At 51.0% G+C, this 19,329-nt stretch overlaps 1 protein-coding gene across 1 annotated transcript in view; it reads left to right on the forward strand.

Annotated features, from left to right (window-relative positions):
* The first annotated feature begins 4,609 nt into the window (after window positions 1–4,609).
* The window catches only part of ACAN (aggrecan), a 36,194-nt gene continuing 21,474 nt past the window's right edge, over window positions 4,610–19,329 (forward strand). The window contains exons 1-10 of the mRNA XM_007470511.1: window positions 4,610–4,679; window positions 6,425–6,808; window positions 7,748–7,922; window positions 9,247–9,374; window positions 11,111–11,404; window positions 12,414–12,818; window positions 14,676–14,850; window positions 15,349–15,476; window positions 16,795–17,088; window positions 18,878–19,093. Of these exons, the coding sequence (XP_007470573.1) occupies window positions 4,610–4,679; window positions 6,425–6,808; window positions 7,748–7,922; window positions 9,247–9,374; window positions 11,111–11,404; window positions 12,414–12,818; window positions 14,676–14,850; window positions 15,349–15,476; window positions 16,795–17,088; window positions 18,878–19,093 (2,269 nt within the window). The remainder of the gene's footprint in view (window positions 4,680–6,424; window positions 6,809–7,747; window positions 7,923–9,246; window positions 9,375–11,110; window positions 11,405–12,413; window positions 12,819–14,675; window positions 14,851–15,348; window positions 15,477–16,794; window positions 17,089–18,877; window positions 19,094–19,329) is intronic.

Here is a 19,329-nt window from a genome sequence, read left to right on the forward strand (position 1 = left end):
GTAGATATTTCCTAATTGCCCTCTCTCTCTGCTGGATACTCTGTTGGGGGCCAGGGAGACAGTGAGGAACAAGCAGACACGGTCGCCGCCTTGTGGAGCTCACAAACCTGGCATTAAGACAGCCAGTCCTGAGAACTCGGGACCCCAACGCTGGTCCTGGCTCCATCTCCAACTTACTGTGTGGCCTTGAGCAAATCACTTACCTCCCTGGGCCTCGGTTTCTTCACCTGTGAAATGGAAGAGTTGGACTTGATGTTCACTAAAGTCTATCCCAGCTTTGACCTTCTGTGGCTCCAGGGAGGGAGGAGAAGCCACATGAGGAATATTTGAAGGGACTAGGAATGTCTCCATAGGAGAACAGCAGATGGGAGAGCAGATTAGACCCCTGAAGATCTGGCATGAGTCCCATAAAAGAGGAGTGGGCTTGTTTAGTGTGGTGCCTGAGAGTAGAACTCATGGGTGGAAATTGTAATAGGGGTGGGTCACCTTGACTCTGTCTTGAAATATATTGAGCACAATTGGAGCTGTCCAGCCATGGGTGGGTCACCCCGTGAAGGAATGAGCACTTCCTGTTCGATTGGAGGCTGAAGACCACCTGTCCCGGCCACATAGAAAGGATTTCCGGCAGTGAGGTCATGATTGTAAAACCCCAAAGCCATCAGTTCTGAAGGAACCAAAAGCAGTCATTTGGTCCACCGTGCTATGTGGAAGAAGCAAATAGGATGCAAAAAGATTACAACTCCATGAAGCTCAAGTAGACGCCTAAGGGAAAAGACCAGAAGGAAAACTATCAAAACACGAATAATGGTTGGGTTAGGATTGAGGATTATGGTGATTTATTTTCTCTAGTTCCTTATTTTCCAAATATTTGGTAGGGTGGTGATGTTGTTTTTGAAGCAAACGCAGTTTTATTCTTTATAGAAAGTCATCTAGTCCAACCCTCATCCCAGGGCAAGAAGCCATCCTGTAACTGCTAAACTCTCTCCAGTCCCCACGTTCTGAGGGGCTCACCCAGGCCTGACACCAGGGAGATGGGAAGAGAGTGGCACTGGTGGATGCCTGCTGAGTGCCAGACCCTGGGCTGGGTACCAAGCCAGAGACACAGCCCCCGCCCTCCAGAAGCGGGGCCTGCCTGGCACCTTATCCTACTCGGTCTCTGAAACAGCGGTGGAGGTGGGTCCTGTGTTATTAGAGCAGGAGGTGGCCGAGCCAGAACTGGGACCCAGGTCTGGGGGTCTCCACTGCACGTTGCTGGAATAGGAATTCAGGGCAAGCAGGCAAGCTGCCCATTCAATCCCATAATCTGATGGAATAAAGGTCAAAGGCCCAGCGGGGTTGGCAACCATGGGACAGATTCTAGCTGAAGAGAAGGTGGGTTTTCCTGTGTTCAGCTATGGGTCTCTCTCTCTCTCTCTCTCTCTCTCTCTCTCTCTCTCTCTCACACACACACACACACACACACACGTACACGCAGCCTCAGCTCAGGTTCAAAGCACTAGCAAGCTTACTTTCTCCCATCAAGCCTCCTAATAATTCTCTCCTAAAAAAGCCTATTCCTTGATGATGAACCCAACCTCACACACATGGCTCCCACAGAAGCTCCACTCACACACCCCTGCCTTCACCCAGCATCCACTTCCCACTCTCCAGGCTCCTCTTTCCCTAACTCTGCCTCCCATGGAGAAAGGCCTCCCTGTTGACGGACTGGCAAAGTCCATCTCCTCACATAAAGGCTCAGTGAGTCCTAGAGACACTTGGAACCCAGACAGAATGGAATTTCTCCCTATTTTCTTTACAGCTGAGAAAACACACGCAAACACAAGAGCATATTTATTGCGATATTTCTATCCCAAAGTTTGTCTTAAAAAAAAGAAGAAGAAATAAAATTAGTTTCTCTGCCCACACCCCGCCTCCCCCATGCCCACTCCCTGCCCTTTTCATTCCTGGCCGAGGCCAGGGAGAAAAACAGAGCGGGCCCAAGCCCCACAGAGAACCATTGCCTCCCGGACAATGTCAGGCTTGTTCAGAGAGTGAGGAAAGAAGCACAAGTCCGAAAACATACACAGAACTTCCCCGTGAAGGGTGTTCCTGAGGGAAGAAGAACAGGCGGCCTTGTGTCTGGACACGGTTTCCCTGAGGCTCTGGGAAGAGGGGGGCCCACAAGTCTAGCCCCCTCCTCACAGTGGAGGAGACACCTGACCATTTTAGCCTCCGGGGGAATATTTCTTGGCCATGACGGATCACACTGGACCTGAGAGAGCTCCAGAACCTGGAGCCCCAGGGATTTTTCTTTTTGAAGACAACCTCTAAGGAGAAAAATCCCTGAGGAGAAGCAAGGGGCTGCTTCTTAAGCCTTTGGGATTTCCCAGACTTCCCACTCATTTTGTGCCTCATGGCTCCACCTCTGGGGCCCCAGCAGCACCCATACAGACGGCCCTTCTTCCCTCAGGTGCCCAATGTATGTGGAATGAATGAAGGATAGCAGTGGAAAGATCACTCAAACGACAGACTGGGGTCACCCAAGAGGGTCCCCAGAGTCCTGGGCCCTGCCCGCCCCTCCCGCACAGATTCCAGAGATGGGGACCGTGGGATGCCCTCATCCTCACATCCATCCGGCCCCAGCTGATGGTGACTGAGCCAATAGCGACGCCTGCTGGGCCATCAGACGCTGACAGAGTCAAGGTCAGGGACACTGGCCGCAGCCTCATTTGGGCATTACTCTCAGCCTCTGAAAGCTCCCTTCTTGTCTTTAGTTCCAGGCTTCCTCCCTCCTTCCGGCGGAGCATGCAAACACTCATTAAACCAAGACTAAACGCTCACAGACTGAGAGGAGGGCAGGGAAAGTGCCAATGCAGGTCCATCCAACAGAACAGCTCAGTAAACATCCTTGGGCACGTGTCATGGGGTGCAAGTCACAGGTGTCGGCAGTGTGACTGTCCACAACCTGGCTGCACGTTAGAACCTTCTGGGGAGCTATTAAAACGTCTGAGGACCAGGCTGAAGCCCAGGTGATCTCAACGTGCAGCCAAAGCTGAGAACCACCGCTCTGGTTGATCTCTTGGAAATTCAGATGGGTTTTCTTGGGGTCTACCTGCACTTGCCCACTTGGAGTCAGGATCCCAGTAATGCAGGGGATGCCCTTCAAAGATTAGTGTACTTAGTGTGACAGTTTTCCAGCAGATGGCAATAAGGAAAGTTTGTTTCTCTAATTCACATGAAATCATGAAATCTTGTTTGGGCCAGCAAGAGGGCTCCAGGGATCCTGGGTTCTCATTTCTCTCCTAAATTATTAATCTGTCCATCCCACAGAGCTCTCTGGGTGAGCATCCTTCCCCTGACTTGAACCAGGCCCCTGAATTGTGCCCCAAATCTTGGAGCATCCTCCATCCTAAAACGCACAAGATTCCTGAATTTGAAATTGGTGGCAGGTCCAGATTTCATCAGGGAGGTTGGGTAACTCATGTCACTTTTCTGGGCCTGGGGAATTGGGTTAATCAGGGTTCTCCAGAGAGATAGAACCATTTGGATGTGTGTATACATATAGAAAGAGATTTATTCTAAGGAATTGGCTCACATGATTACTGAGGTTTTTGGCAAGCTAGAGACCCAGGAGATCCAGGGTGTTGTTCCAGCCTGAGTCTGAAGCCTTGAGACCCAGGAAGAACCAAAGTTTCAGTTCGAGTCTGAAGGCAGTTTGAAGGTCATCAGGCAGGAGAAATTATCTCTTACTTGGGGGAGGTTCAGCCGTTTTGTTTGACTCAGGCCTTCAACTGATTGGATGAGGCTCACCCCCATTAGCTGGGCAATCTGCTCTACTCAGTCTGCCAATTTAAAAGTTAATCTCATCCTTGGGACTTCCCTCGCAGTCCAGTGGTTAAGATTTCTCCTTCCAATGCAGGGGGTGTAGGTTCAATCCCCAGTTGGGGAGCTAAGATCCCACATGCCTCACAGCCAAAAAACCAAAATATAAAAAGCAGACTCAGTAAAGACTAAAAAATGGTCCACATCAAAAAAAAAGAAAAATCTTAAAAAAAAAAACGTTAATCTCATCCCAAAACACCCTCATAGACCCACCCAGAATAACGTTTGACCAAATATTGGAGCCCAGTCAAGTTGACATAAAATCAACCATTGCAGGGATCCTTTAGGATGAGTCTTTGTTGGTCAGAAGATGAGAGGTTCCCTAGAAAAGGTAGGAGGAGGTTTCCAGCCTCACACCGGTAATTAAACTGAGAAATCCGTGAAGGTTTTATGAGGAGGGGATTCTTGGAGAAGATATCTCTCGAGTCACAGGCAGCTTCCTTACCTTTTTTTTTTTTTCATTTTTATTGGAGTATAGTTGATTTACAATGTTGCGTTAGTTTCTGCTGTACAGCAAAGTGAATCAGTTATACATATACATATATCCACTCTTTTTTTAGATTCTTTTCCCATATAGATCATTACAGAGTACTGAGCAGAGTTCCCTGTGCTTATACAGTATAGCCTCCTTATCCCTATGCAATTTCAGATCCACAGGCCAGGACTTTATCACACTTGTCATGTGACACATGACCCTCAACCTCACTGTATCTGAACCTCCGAATAACTCCTCTATTCCAGGTGAACTATGACCACTCTACTCTTCGTGTTTCTGACTCTGAGAGTCATCGCAGCAGCCATCTCAGTAGAAGTTTCAGGTGAGGACATTCCCACTCATGTCTCATCTCCCCAGCAGGCACTGAGGACTGGACCCTGGGGATGGGGGAACCGAGCCTAGTCCTGCCAGTCCTGGTGCTTACCCTGGGCCATCACCCTAGAGGCCCCTCTTATCCTCCTCCAGCCCCAAAGCTCCCTAAAGAATAAGGAATCTGTAGGGCCAGTGAGATGTGTCCGCTCAGATCTATGCTCCCTCTGGGTACCCAGAACGCCCAGAATTCCCTGTCCAGCTGGACCCAAGTCACTTCCAGGGCTGCATGGTTCGTTCCTCTGGGTCCATCCTCCCATGGAGGAACCACACCTCCAGTCTGAGAGGTGAAGGGGTGGCTGTTTGAGTGTAGACAGGGCTGGGATGTGAGGACTGGGGTACACACAGACCCCTCAAAGTGCAGAGCTGTGGTGGGAAGAGAAGGGGCCCTGATTTCCCCTCCTCCAGCTTGGCCAACACATCTCAATGCAAAACTCTAAGGAATCCAAGAATTCTAAATTTGAATCTGGCTTTTCATTTTGAAAAGTATCACTGTCAAATAAGAAGATAGAACATGTTTTACTTAACAATCTGTTGGCTTGATTTATAGCTTTTAAATATTTAGACATATGGTCCATGGGTCTCCATCTGTACTCTTGCTCTGGGACCCACAAATATCCACCCCTGGCTATAACCTGGGGTGGTTTGCCCACACAGGCCACCCAGTTCACGACGGTTGGTTGAGAGCTTTCAAAACTGTAGAGCCAGGTGCTGCTGTCACTTCCAGCTGTCCCCAGAGAACCACCACCACTAAAACCACACTGTGTCATGTGCTAGGGCTGAGTATCAGAGGGAGGTTTCTGTGAAGGGCCTGGTGGTGACCGGCCAGGACATCAAAAGGTTAGAGTTCACCCCAAACATTCCTGGCTCCCCTTTGCCTGCCTTGTTATGTATCTGCCACCCACAAATACCTGAAACATTTTTATTTTCAACCTCTAGTTTCTCCTGGAAAAAAAGATTCAATAAGTGTATGAATCTCCATGAAAGGTGCTATTTTTTCAAAGGCACTTTCTTTCCAATTCCAGGAAGATCTTTGACTTCTAACAGGATTTGTCAGACACGCTGCATCTTCCCTATCAATGCTCTGCATGTGTTTTTGTGGAGTCTAATCATATCCCACCCCACCCCAGTCTGACCCTTTGCAGACTTAAATGTCTGATCCTCTCTGATGCTTCTCCAGCTAGGCTCCCGATCCCCCAACAGCAGAAGAGAATGATTCACCCTTCTGCAAGGTCAGGATGGAGCCTGAAGCAGACCTCCTTAAGTATTTGATATTTTTACATCTTAGCTTAAAAAGTTGAGTGGATATTTTTTCCTCCCTGTAATAATTTTTTCTATCCCCAGATAATTTTTTGCCAATTTTTGAGTCAAGCTGTCACTCCAGGAAGATGGGTTCTGTTTATCCTATGGCTTGGCATCGCTTTGGGTACCCCAGTTTGAGAAACAGAGAGGTGGTCTCCCCTCTGAAGCTTCCCCTGCCCTCCTCTGCAGCCCTTTCTGGCTCCATAGTTCCTGTCTTGAGGCACGGAGACCAGAGGTCTTGAGAAAACTGCTCTGGAAAGGGAATTCCATATGGCACAGGATAGACACCAGCACACTTGTGGGACTTTGTCACTTCCAGAAGCACTGACAGGGAGGCTGGGTGGTCCTCTCTGGGCACTAACAGGCCTGTCTCCCACCCCCGTGTCTCCCGCACAGACCCTGACAACTCGCTGAGTGTCAGCATCCCTGAACCGTCCCCACTGCGGGTCCTCCTGGGGAGCTCCCTCACCATCCCCTGCTACTTCATCGACCCCATGCACCCCGTGACCACCGCCCCCTCCACCGCCCCCCTCGCCCCAAGAATCAAGTGGAGCTGCATTTCAAAGGAGAAGGAGCTGGTGCTGCTGGTGGCGACTGAAGGGCAGGTGCGGGTTAACAGTGCCTACCGAGACAGGGTCACGCTGCCCAACTACCCGGCCATCCCCAGCGACGCCACCCTGGAAATCCAGAACCTGCGCTCCAATGACTCTGGGATCTATCGCTGCGAGGTGATGCACGGCATCGAGGACAGCAAGGCCACCCTGGAGGTCATGGTGAAAGGTGAGAGCCTCCTCCCACAGGGGCCCTGCTTCACCTGCAGGAAGAACCAGAATGGCATCCTCTCTCAGGCCAGGCTCTCTGGCTTTCAAATCCCGGCTCCTCCCCCTGATGGTTTGCACCTCAGTCAAGTTACTTAACTTCAGTTGCTTGCCCTGTAGTGCAGAGCTGGTAACATCACTCTCTCTGGAATTTAAATGAATTAAGTTCTTCAGGGCCACAGTTGCATGAAAATGACACTCTATTCTTCCCATCAATCCTGTGATTCGGTTGCCTTGTGATCATCCCCATTTTACAGACAAGCAAACTGAGGTTAAGTGACTTGCCTGAATGAAGTTTCCCTGGAAGTGAGTCTCCTCACTCTCTACCCAGGTGTCTTTTCCCTCCCCCACCTCCAGTTCCAGAAGCCAAAGAAAGGGATGAGGACTCCCTGGTTCCCTTGCTCTCGATGGACCAAGGAATATGGTTGTCCTTGGTTGGCTCTAGGACTTCAGTCAGCACCAGATTTTTTCTGCTGGGTGACTCTGCCAAAGACGGTCCACTCCTGCCTGTGCCTTAAACAGGATTCCCACTAGGATGCCCCTGGGCTGAGGGTGCATGGAGCTCTAAGTGTCTCTTTCTGCAAAGCAAATATAGGGTCCTCGAATGACAAGAAAAAATTATAAGGAGGCAGATTTTAATTCAAGTCAAAGAACTTTCTGATTATCAAAATTATCACAGGTTTCCAAAAAGATGCATTGTGAGGTATTGAGCTCCCCATTACCGGAGGTGTTCCAGGAAGGGCAGAAGGACCACATGCAAATGTGGAGACAGGAGCCACCCATCAGCTAGGGGCCCGACCAGATGTCTCTACATCCCCTTGACTCCTGCCCTAATTCTGCAAGGGCCTGGGTGACGGGAGGCTGTGCCTGACCTGCTCTCTTGCCATCGTGTGTCTTGCAGGCATCGTGTTCCATTACAGAGCCATCTCCACACGCTACACCCTGGACTTCGACAGGGCGCAGCGGGCCTGCCTGCAGAACAGCGCCATCATCGCCACACCCGAGCAGCTGCAAGCCGCCTATGAGGACGGCTTCCACCAGTGCGATGCCGGCTGGCTGGCAGACCAGACTGTCAGGTGAGCCCCAGGCTACCATAGGAGTAGGGTGGGTGATGGGCTGGAACGTTGAACAGTACTGAGCTGGTGCCAGCCAGACACAGAGCCCAACCTCAGCTGGGGCTGAAGGGATGCCTTGACCAGTTCTAGGTCAGGCCCCGATGACCTGTCCCAAATCCTTGGTTTTCTGTCCTGCGGTGGAGTGAGTGGCCACTAGCAACTTTGCGCTACACGAGCATTTTCTCCATGCAAATTACACATGATTATTTTTCCTACTCATTTTTCCCTTTGCCATGATTTCTTCACTTACATCTTTTTAAAACTTTGTTGTTTATACATTTCTGTAAACCACTTTACTTTCAGTTTGTCTCTAATAAGGCAAGACATACGTAAATTAAGCTTCTTGGTGCATTTTTCCCTGAGCACAGCTGCTGAGGAATAGGTTGCGCAGCAGGGCAGTCAGAGCCCTGCCTTCAAGGGACTGCAATTGTGTGATCAAGCCTGTAAAAGCAAGATGAGACAATTCATTGGGGATGGATCGGAGCTCTAAATGCAAAAGCCAGAACCACAAAGCCACAAGAAGAAGCAAAGGGAAATACCTTTGTAATCTTGGGGTAGGCAAAAGATCTTAGGACACAAAACCCATTAGCCATTTTTTTTAAAGCAAGATAAGACAACAGCCTAGCACAGTGCAAGAGCCCACACCTCAGCCTCAGAAAGAGCTGGGCTCAAATCCCAACTCTGACACTTGGAAGCTGTGTGACCTGGAACAAATTGCTTAACATCTCTGGGCCCCAGTTTCTTCCAGTTTAAAATAGAGTTGTTATAGCACCTCATTTGGTTGATGTGAGACTCAAATGATATAGAGCAAGGGTCAGCAAACTATGGCTCATGGGTCAAATCCAACCCACCCCTTGTTTCTGTAAACAAAGTTTTATGGGAACACAGCCACTCCTGTTATTTTGTCTGTGGTTGCTTCATTCACACTACAATGGCAAGGTCACAATGAAGACCCTATGGCCTGTAAGACCTAAAATATTTACTATGTTCCCTTTTACAGAAAAGATTTGCAAGCTCCTGATAGAACATGTTTGGTACCAATAAACATTCAGTAAAGGGGTCCGCCTTTAATCACCAGTAACGGTGAAAACATATATCTTAATAAAGCTGGGGAAAACGCTGTAGAAACAGCTGTAGAAACAAGTAGCCCACAGATCTAGGCAGATCTCAGCAAACACATCAGTAAGTCACCGTTTCCTCCCACAAGGGAGGAGGATACAAGGGCACGGGCCACTGGGCCCCTCCATCCCCTGACTGTCACATCCCTACTTTGGGTTCCTGGCAGGTACCCCATCCACACTCCAAGGGAAGCCTGCTATGGGGACAAGGATGAGTTTCCTGGTGTAAGAACCTACGGCATCCGTGACACCAATGAAACCTATGACGTGTACTGCTTCGCAGAGGAGATGGAGGGTGAGGCCACCCCCCACCTCCCAAGAGCCGGCTCCCCAATCCCTTCATCCTGCTGACCCTCAGGATCACAGGGGCCTCCTCCTGGGCCGGGCGTTAACCCAGGACATCACACCCTCAACACCTCCTTCCTCCCCGCCCCTGCCCCTCCCCCTTCCCTGGCCCCCAGCCTCATCATGCCCAGCGTGGGTGGGGGAGGGAAGAGTTCAGGAAGGGAGGGTCTGGCCCCCTCACTCTCCACTTTGGGGGAGGGCCTCAGTGGCCCCAGGTACCTGCAAACTGGGCCATCATTGGGCCCAAGAATATTTATAGCTGGTCTCTCACTTGCGACTGTTCCTCCCAGCCAGGACCCCCGCTGCTTTATCAGCCCATCGCTGTCCCAAGCTCCACTGCACAATTAAAGCCCAGCTCAGCCTTGTCACCCTCACAAAGGATCCCCTCCCACCCAGGCCACTCCAGGGGGAGCCTGTCAGAAATGTCATTCCCAGGAGAGCTGGCCTCCCAGCCACCCTCTCTCAGCTTTTGTGCTGCCAGCCCCCAGCCCTATCCAGGCCACCCCAATGGGCTAGTTCTGGAGAGCACCAGGGGCAGCGAGAAGGAACCTATAGTCTTTCTCTGGTTTGTAAAGGGAGTTAAGTTTGGTCACAGTCAGAGCTGAGCAAGTTACCCAGGCAAGTGGATGACACCCCCTTCCCCCATCAGCACTCATTCACCCATTCTGACATTGCAAACTCTGCACCTCCACCCCTACCCCGAGATCACGGCTGCGCCCAGGCAGGAGAAGGGCTGACAACCTGGCCCACTGTGAGGCAGGGAACGTCCCCAGCTTCCTCACCACTGTGACCCCTTTCCTCATTCTCACCCCAGGGCCCAAGCTGGTAGATTAAGTAACGAATATTTGTGTTCCCACTTTGGGCTAATTAAAGACACTGATTAGGGCCAACCAGAGCTGCCACTGAGCAGGGACAGCCAGATCAACCCCCGGGAGCGATGCCCACCACCCTATCCCTCCCTGCAGCACAACCTTGTTAGGTTTTCAAAAACAGTAAAAAGAGCCCACAGGCCCCCACCATTGCCCTTATGGACACTTCGGGGCCTAGAGACCCCAATTTGGGAAACACTGCTATTAGGGTCAAAGTCTGATGCCTGCTTTTCCCATCAGAATGTGGAATTGTAAAAAGGAGTGCTCCAGCGACTTACCTGGTGGCCCAGTGGTTAAGACTCTGCACTCCAGTGCAGGAGCTGTGGGTTCGATCCCCGGTCAGGGGACTAGATCCCACATGCCTCAACAAAGATCCCTCGTGCCGCAACTAAGACCTGGCGCAGCCGGATAAATAAATATTTTTTTTAAAATCAGTTAAAAAAAAAAAAAAAGAATTGTTCCAGTGGGCAATGCTTGACTCATAGGAGAGATGCCCCGGTGGTAGGAAGTTCCATAGCAAAGTGTGGGCGAAGATGCTTTCCGGCAGGAGTTTCCTCCCGGGCCTCACATTTGCTCTGCACTTTCCTCACTTCTTTGTCTTTTTGGCAGCTTCTTTATTGGTCCCTGTTTTAGGAAACTGATACCACCCCACCCAAAAGCCCATAGGAAGTGGAGGACAGGATCTGAAATACAGACATGTGGGACCAGGGCTTTGAGGAGTTAGAGGCCAAACCCCGAGGAACCACATGGATCTCCCTGGGGACATGGGGCAGGCGTGGGAGGGAGCGCCTCACCCTGCCGGCTGTGTCTCTCGCAGGCGAGGTCTTTTATGCAACATCCCCGGAGAAGTTCACCTTCCAAGAGGCAGCCAACGAGTGCCGGCGGCTGGGCGCCCGGCTGGCCACCACGGGCCAGCTCTACCTGGCCTGGCAGAGTGGCATGGACATGTGCAGCGCCGGCTGGCTGGCCGACCGCAGTGTGCGCTACCCCATCTCCAAGGCCCGGCCCAACTGCGGGGGCAACCTCTTGGGCGTGAGGACCGTCTACCTGCACGCCAACCAGACGGGATACCCCGACCCCTCATCCCGCTACGACGCCATCTGCTACACAGGTGGGCTTGGGCTGGAGGCCAGAAGGGGGATTGTGCCACCAAAATTCGGGCCCAGAGGATGAGATCTTAGAGTGGGAGGCTGGTTTCTACCCCTGCCAAAGGACCACTGGGTACCTGAACCCCTTGTCTTAGCACCCCCTATTTTCACGGGTCCCTAGGGGAGCTAAGGTAGAAGCACTGAAGGCTGCAGCGTACCCAGCCTTAAAACTAAAACTTTACAAAATGTTTTTATCTTATATTTTACGGTCTAGGTTATACTTACAATTAAGTGCTAATTATTGGAGGGGAAAAAAAACAATGAATAATTTGGAGTTGAGTAAATTTTATGACAAAACTGGTGCTAGCACAACAACATAGCTCATTTCATGTTTAACTTCCACAGCCTGATCTTACATGAAGAGGGTTACTTGTGCAAAAATAATTAGGATTTCCCCCAAAACTTCTCTTAACCTTTCAATATTCCTACCACCCTGTTTGAAGTTCTAGCATCCTCATGGTTGTTCTCTTTTTTAATTACTAAATGGCTTGTTTCTGCCAGACCCCCGTTTATTCATGACTGAGGCAGGCAGTTCTCTCATGGCACCTTCATCAACTTCATGAGCCCCTGCATCCTTGGGAAGATTTTTCCATTTCTCTTTGTAGCGGATTTACATTGTCCGGTTGGCTAGTTATAACATCAGATGGTCAACAGATACTCACAAGATAGGTAACGAGACAACTGGCTGGCATTAATCAGGAAGGGATGTTGGAACAAGATGGCTTTACAAGCAGTGAGCTGACTGGTCAGTCTTGTGCTCTGGTGACTGCATTCTCTTACAGTCTGGAAACCGTGGGCACCCCTATAATAAATACTCAAATCGTTGAGGACCCCTGCAATGGGCATGGCCAGGTACCAGGCACACAGTAGGTGCTTTCCTTCCTTAGCAGAGGAGGAGGCAATCCGTTGCTCACCTCCCCCAAGCCAACCCCAGGCTGAGCACTAATGCCTGTCTTTAACCCCCGGCCCCAGGTGAAGACTTTGTGGACATCCCAGAAAATTTCTTCGGGGTGGGTGGTGAGGAGGACATCACCATCCAGACGGTGACCTGGCCTTATGTGGAGCTGCCTTTGCCCCGAAACATCACCGAGGGTGAAGCCCGAGGCAACGTGATCCTCACGGTGAAACCCGTCTTTGACGTCACCCCTACCGCCCTGGAGCCCGTGGAGCCCTTCACTTTTGCCCCCGAAGTAGGGGCCACCGCCATCTCTGAGGCCGAGAACAGGACTGGAGAGGCTACCCGGCCCTGGGCCTTTCCTGAGGAGTACACACCTGGCCTGGGCGCTCCGACAGCCTTCACCAGCGAGGACCTCGTCGTGCAGGTGACCGCAGCCCCAGGTGCAACCGAGGTCCCTGGGCAGCCACGACTGCCAGGGGGTAAGTGCCCGCCCCTCAGGGGGGCTGCATCGGAGGTAGGTGGAAAGAGCTTGGCCTGGGGGTCTTCTATACCTTTAGCTTAACCTGGGACGTGCTACAAGCCTCCCTCCTCTCAGACTTGACTCTGCTCATTTGTGAAACAAGGGGGATGGGCCAGACCAGTGATACCCACGCTCCGTTGTGTGTCTATGGCTCTTTTGCCACAAAGCATTTCCTTCCAATGAAGTCATAGGTGGTATATATCAACAGGTAGAGGTGAAGTGTGATGGAGAATGGGGGCTCTTTTTCCCAGGGGCCCTCCTAGCCCCATCAGGCACTTCCACAGAATAGAACCACTTGAGATCGGCTGCACTGGGTGACCCCTGGGCCTCTCACAGCACTGACCCTCCAGGACAGGGGTCAGCAAACTGGCCCGTGGACCAAATCCAACCCATCCTCTGATTTTATATGGCCCATGAACTGAGAGTTAAGAACCTTTTAAAATACTTGAGGGGAAAAGTCAAAAAAAGAAGAATATTTTGTGGCATATAATGAAAATTATATAAAATTCAAACTTTAATGACCACAAATAAAGTTTGATTGGAAAAAAACCACACCCATTTGGTAACATGTTGTCGGTGGCCATTTAGGGCTATCATGGTAGGATGAAATAGCTGTGCAGAAACCATTTAGCCCACGAAGCCTAAAATGTGTTCTGTCTGGCCCTTTCCAGAAAACGTTTGCCACCCCAGTTCTGGGATGATGGTGTTTCAGGTGCTTAATAAGTGTCTGGATGATTGGAATGTCACATCACATAAAGCCCAGCTGGTCCCCAGACTCAAGTCCGTGATCAGGAAGGATGTACTGGGGTGGCCTCCTTAAGGACCTTGGTAGTGTCCCCTCCTGGAGGAGGGGCAAATGGACACTGCCATCCACCATCACACCCACAATACCACCAAGTGAGATTTCAGCCTGAATTGCCCAGATTAATACAGTATGTCGAGAAGGAAGAATTGTTTAGAAGTTTTGGAGTAACACCAACAATAGCTGAGTCCCAGGGTTGGCCCAGGGCTGGAGAGACCCTCACTCTCTCCACGTGGCCACCACATGGGAAGGTGCCAATGGACACATGAACAGCTAACTCAGAACAGGACAAGAACAGAGGCAGACTCAGACTGGGGATCCACAGCTGTGACATAAACTGGCCAGTCACCCAGGGGAGTGTCAAAAGCAAATGTGTGTCCAGCTGAATGCAATGGGGGAGGCAGAGTAAGTAGGGGCTCCATGATAAGCTGTGTGGACCCCAGACCCTTTGGGAATCTGGCAAAAGCTATGAGCTCACTCCCCAGAAATACACCCAGTGCACCCACACAAACTCTTACAGCCACTTTCAGGAGGACTACCCATCCCCTGAACCCTGGACCCTGGGCCAAGCGGAAGAAATGCAGTGGTTGTTTGGTTTCTTCCTTATCCTTCTCTGTATTTTCCAAATGCTCTGTAATGATTGTTTATTCTTTCCATAATAAGAGAAAATGCATTTGTTTTCAAGAGTAACGGGAAAAATGAGCAGCCTAGGAGTGGGGAGCCCAGAAAGGAGGGTTGGGAAGACTTACGGCAGAAGAGTCCTAGAAGGCTCTCTCAAGGAGGTGGCTTTCAGGAGTGGTTTGAACAAACAGAGAGGACTAGCTTGACTAAGAATCAGATTGGGAGTAGGAAAGGAAGGAGGGGATGAAGGGAGGTCATTCCTCAAGGAGCCAGGGCTCCCTCCACACCTGCAGAGCCTTGAGAACCAGGCACCATGGTCACTGGCATTGTGGCACCTGGTCCATGCCTTGAACTTGACCTGTCTCTCCTTCTCTCCCTCTCCTCCCCACCCAGGAGTTGTGTTCCACTACCGCCCAGGCTCCTCCCGCTACTCGCTGACCTTTGAGGAGGCCCAGCAGGCCTGCCTGCGCACCGGGGCCGTCATTGCCTCGCCCGAACAGCTCCAGGCCGCCTATGAAGCAGGCTACGAGCAGTGTGACGCCGGCTGGCTGCAGGACCAGACCGTCAGGTAACAGACTAGCTGGGTTCCCCTCTTAACCCAAACCCAACCATGAGAGGTCAGGCTTGGGGAGCCAGAGCGGGCACCCAACACACTGCATGCCCATTAATTAGTGGTTTCTGGCTAATCCCTTAATTTCTCCCTCAGAATCAAGGCATATTCTGAGACAGTGGGGATGGGCCTCAGGTGACATTAACTCCTTGGACATTTCACCTCAAGAGACATAGAGAGATCTCCTTGTCAAGCCCCGCAGTCCTCCCCAGCTTGGCCCTTCCATGCCGTGGGCTTTCTTCTGAAGCCAGGAATCCCCTAGGGGCCCCCAGACCCTTCCCCCAGCCACACAGGGAATGTGCTGCATGAGAGGTTCCTTCCTGGTTTGAATCCCACTGGACAGCAGAAGACACACCCTGCCCAAGTCCCCAAGTGACCTGCCGGCCACACTCTGAGGCCCTGCATCCCCAGCCCCCGGAACAGGCCTTCATCCGCCTCTCCCATCCTCCTCTGCAGATACCCCATTGTGAGCCCACGGACCCCGTGTGTGGGTGACAAGGACAGCAGCCCGGGGGTCCGGACCTATGGTGTGCGACCACCATCAGAAACCTACGATGTCTACTGCTACGTGGACAGACTCGATGGTACAGACCACGTTCTCACATTTCGGTCTCTAGACAGGCAGGGGGCTGACGGGGTGACACAGAGAAGAGGGAATTACCATCCACCTAATCCCATTCCCACCTGGGCGGGGAGCAGGGGAAGGATCCTTTTTAAGAAAGAAGGGCTTCCCAGCCGGTCTCTCAAGTCAGGCCCCTCCTCTCCCTCCCAGATGGTTCATGTGGATTCCCCAGCATTGCAGGGGAGCATTGGTTTCTTGAAAAAGCAATAAGTTCTATGGAAAAATGAATTAATTTACTTATACCAAAAAGTATTATATACACCTTCTGCCTCATGGAGAATCCCAATGCCCATGAACAAATCAAAGGCTCTGAAAAGTCTTACAGTAAAAAAAAAATCTCTTTAACTCTGCTTAACCAAGCATCGCCCAAGCTTAGCTAAACACAGACCCTTGGGGCTTCCCTGGTGGTGCAGTGGTTGAGAGTCCGCTTGCCGATGCAGGGGACGTGGGTTTGTGCCCCGGTCCGGGAGGATCCCACATGCCGCGGAGCGGCTGGGCCCGTGAGCCATGGCCACTGAGCCTGTGCATCCGGAGCCTGTGCTCCGCAACGGGAGAGGCCACAACAGTGAGAGGCCCACGTACCGCAAAAAAACAAAACAAAACAAAACAAAACACAGACCCTTTGTTTGGTCTTATTTCATTTCTTTTCATTTCAATTAAAATCACCAAATTACCATTCAAGTGAACCCAATTTTGGAAATGCTCGTATTCAGGAAAGATCTCAACATTGCCACTCGTTTTGGGAACTGGACAAGTTACTTAACCTCTCTAGGCCTCAGTTTCCTCATCTATAAAATGTGGCTGATTTATGCTTATGTCAGAGACTTTTTTGAGTATTAAATAAGACATGCATGAAAAGTGCCTGGTATAAGCAGGTTTTCAGTAAATGTGAACTTCCTTCCCCAAAATCAGACAGAGACCCGGGTATTGTTCTGGGTATTGGGACCCCAATCCCCAACAGCGGCTACAGGCCCCGCCTCCTGCCCTCGATGAGCTCACAGGGTGGGGATGACAGTGGGGCGGGTGGGTTGGCAGGTCCACAGCATTCAGTGCTCAGTGATTGTGCTGTGGTTAGGGGAAGCACAGGGTGCCCAAGAGAGTTCTTCTCTTAGCGAGGAGGGGGTGCCTAAGTGTGACTGGAGAATCCAGAAAGGAGGGAAGGTTCTTCCCATGGTGAGAAACCAACTCATCTTACTTCAGCTGCCCTGCCCTGGGGTGAGCAGAGACTGCTCTGGCCGTGAGGGTGCAGGGTCACACCTGCCATCTGCCTCTGCCCCCAGGGGAGGTGTTCTTCGCCACACGCCTGGAGCAGTTCACCTTCCAGGAAGCACAGGAGTTCTGTGAAACCCAAAACGCCACACTGGCCACCACGGGCCAGCTCTATGCTGCCTGGAGCCACGGCCTGGACAAGTGCTACGCTGGCTGGCTATCTGACGGCAGCCTCCGCTACCCCATCGTCACCCCAAGGCCTGCCTGTGGCGGGGACAAGCCAGGTGTGAGAACCGTCTATCTCTACCCCAACCAGACAGGCCTCCTGGACCCGCTGTCCCGGCACCACGCCTTCTGCTTCCGAGGTATGTGTCTTCACCTCTCCTCCGGCACCCCTTCTGTCTGGGGTGGTGACTCCCCTGGCTCATCCCTCCTGACCTCCGTCCATCCATCACAGCAAAGAGGAAAAAGTCAGTTTTTCTGGGCAGGGGCAGCTCTGGAGCTAGCATGACCTTAGGCTTTGACCCCCAAGGCAAGCACATCCTTCTAAAATGCTCCCAGAGACACATAGAGAGAAATGAGTAAGAACTTGGGCTCTAAGATCAGGCAGACCTGAATTTTAATCATGGCTCTGCTGCTTCGTAGCTATGTGACCTTGTGCAAGTCACTTAACCTCTCTGTTCCTCTGCTTCATCTATAAAATAGTGATACAATAGTTTCTACCTCAGAGAGTTGCTGGAAGGATTAACAAGGGTAGTGCACACAGAATGCTTGGCATAGTGCCTAGGACGTAGTAAGTGCTCAGTAAATGTTACCTTTATTATTATAAATAAATAACACACACACATATATACACATATACTGTTTTAATTTGTACACCTTTGTCAAATTTTCACCTTCTAAATATTTCTGTGATGAGTTTAGTCAAATTATTATTCTTCACCAAGCACCAAAAATTCACATTTTAAATTGACCCATGCTGGGTACTCGATGCCATGTTACCAGAGTTCTGAGAGTGACGTCATCAAACAAATCAGTGGGCATGGCCAGGGCATGGCCAAGGCCTTGCTGGGTTCTGATTGGATGAGTTCTCACAGGGTCCATGGGTCTAGATGCACTGCCTAGAATGTAGATTGTAGTAATGGCTTGTGCCATATTTTACATATTATACATCAAAACTCAGTATATTTGTAACTGCCCATGAATCTGTAATTATTTCAAAATAAAGTTAATGTAAAAAAAGCCCTGAGAGCCCCAAAGCTTCCCAGACTTTCAGGACCCCTTTTAAAACCTAAATCAAAGAAAGTTCAGTCCCACTCTGCCAGCCTAAGAAAGCCAATCCCCTCCCAGAGGATTTGATGAGGCTCTTGCCCCAGTACCCTTCTCCCTGCTCTGGGAATTAGAAGCCAAGCCAGTTAGCCTCCCAGCAAATTCCTCCCATGCATCTCCACCATCCATGCCCAACCCTCCATAAACTCAGCCTCTTATATAACTGCCGAGAAGTTTGGCTCCCTTCCCAATCGAGCCCACTAAACCAGAACAATTACCCCCAGTCAATGAATCCTGCCTTCAGCCATCAGTGCCAGGATGGCTTCATGCATTTTAAATAGCACTCTCCTGATTTTGATCCAGACACACTTGGAATATAATTTCTGTCCCCAAGAAAAGCAGCATCATTGCAGTACTTGAGAGCAGAGAGTCTGGCACCAGATACTTGGGTCCAAAGACTAGATCTATCACTTAGAAGCCACTGACACTGGACAAGTCACTTACCTCTGTGCCTTAGTATCCCTATCTGTAAATGAGATAATAGTATCTGTTTCACATGGCCATTGTGGGATGAAATGATTTTATATACATAACACCTTTAAACAACGCCTGGCAGGTATAATAGATTCTGCAGAAGAGGTGCCCCAGACCACTCTGAAATAAAGTGCCGATGGTGTGTGCATATCGATATAGCTGATGCAAACGGCTCTTAATTGAGGACAAGAGCCATCCTACTGGACTGGGTGGGGTGGTGGGAGGCCAAGGACCAGTAAGGTTTGTGCACAGGCCTGGCCCACCTCAGGATCCCCTAGTTCCCCTCAAGAAGGGCCAGCCGGGATTGGGTCACTGGTAAGAAGGAACCCTCACCACCCACATGCCCTTTAGGCATCCCAGCGGCGCCCTCTCCAGGAGAAGAGGAGGGTAGCACACCCACAGAGCGCCCTGAGGTGGAAGACTGGATCACTACTGAAGTGGGGCCCAGCGTGGCTGCTGTCCCTGTTGGGGAGGAGACAACTGCAATCCCAGACTTCACCACTGAGCCAGAAAACCAGACGGAATGGGAGCCCGCCTACACGCCAGTGGGCACTTCCCCACTGCCAGGTCTGTGTGGCTCGGGCTCCGGGCCACGTCCCGATGCGTCACACGCCTAGCAGCCTAGGGTGTGCCCTGGTGGGGGGAGGGCAGGGTGGTCTCCCCCTGGGACTTGTGCTCTGTTTCCCCAGCCCTTACACTAGCTAAGTGTGCCGCTGTGGGCAACTTCGGCCACCTCAGCGGGCCTCTAGGACCAACCCCAAGGGAGAGAAAGGGCAGCTTTGTTCATAAAACACACCTCTTTC

The sequence above is a fragment of the Lipotes vexillifer genome, unplaced genomic scaffold (genome assembly GCF_000442215.2).
Source record: "Lipotes vexillifer unplaced genomic scaffold, Lipotes_vexillifer_v1.1 scaffold412, whole genome shotgun sequence".
NCBI classification, from domain to species: Eukaryota; Metazoa; Chordata; class Mammalia; order Artiodactyla; family Lipotidae; genus Lipotes; species Lipotes vexillifer.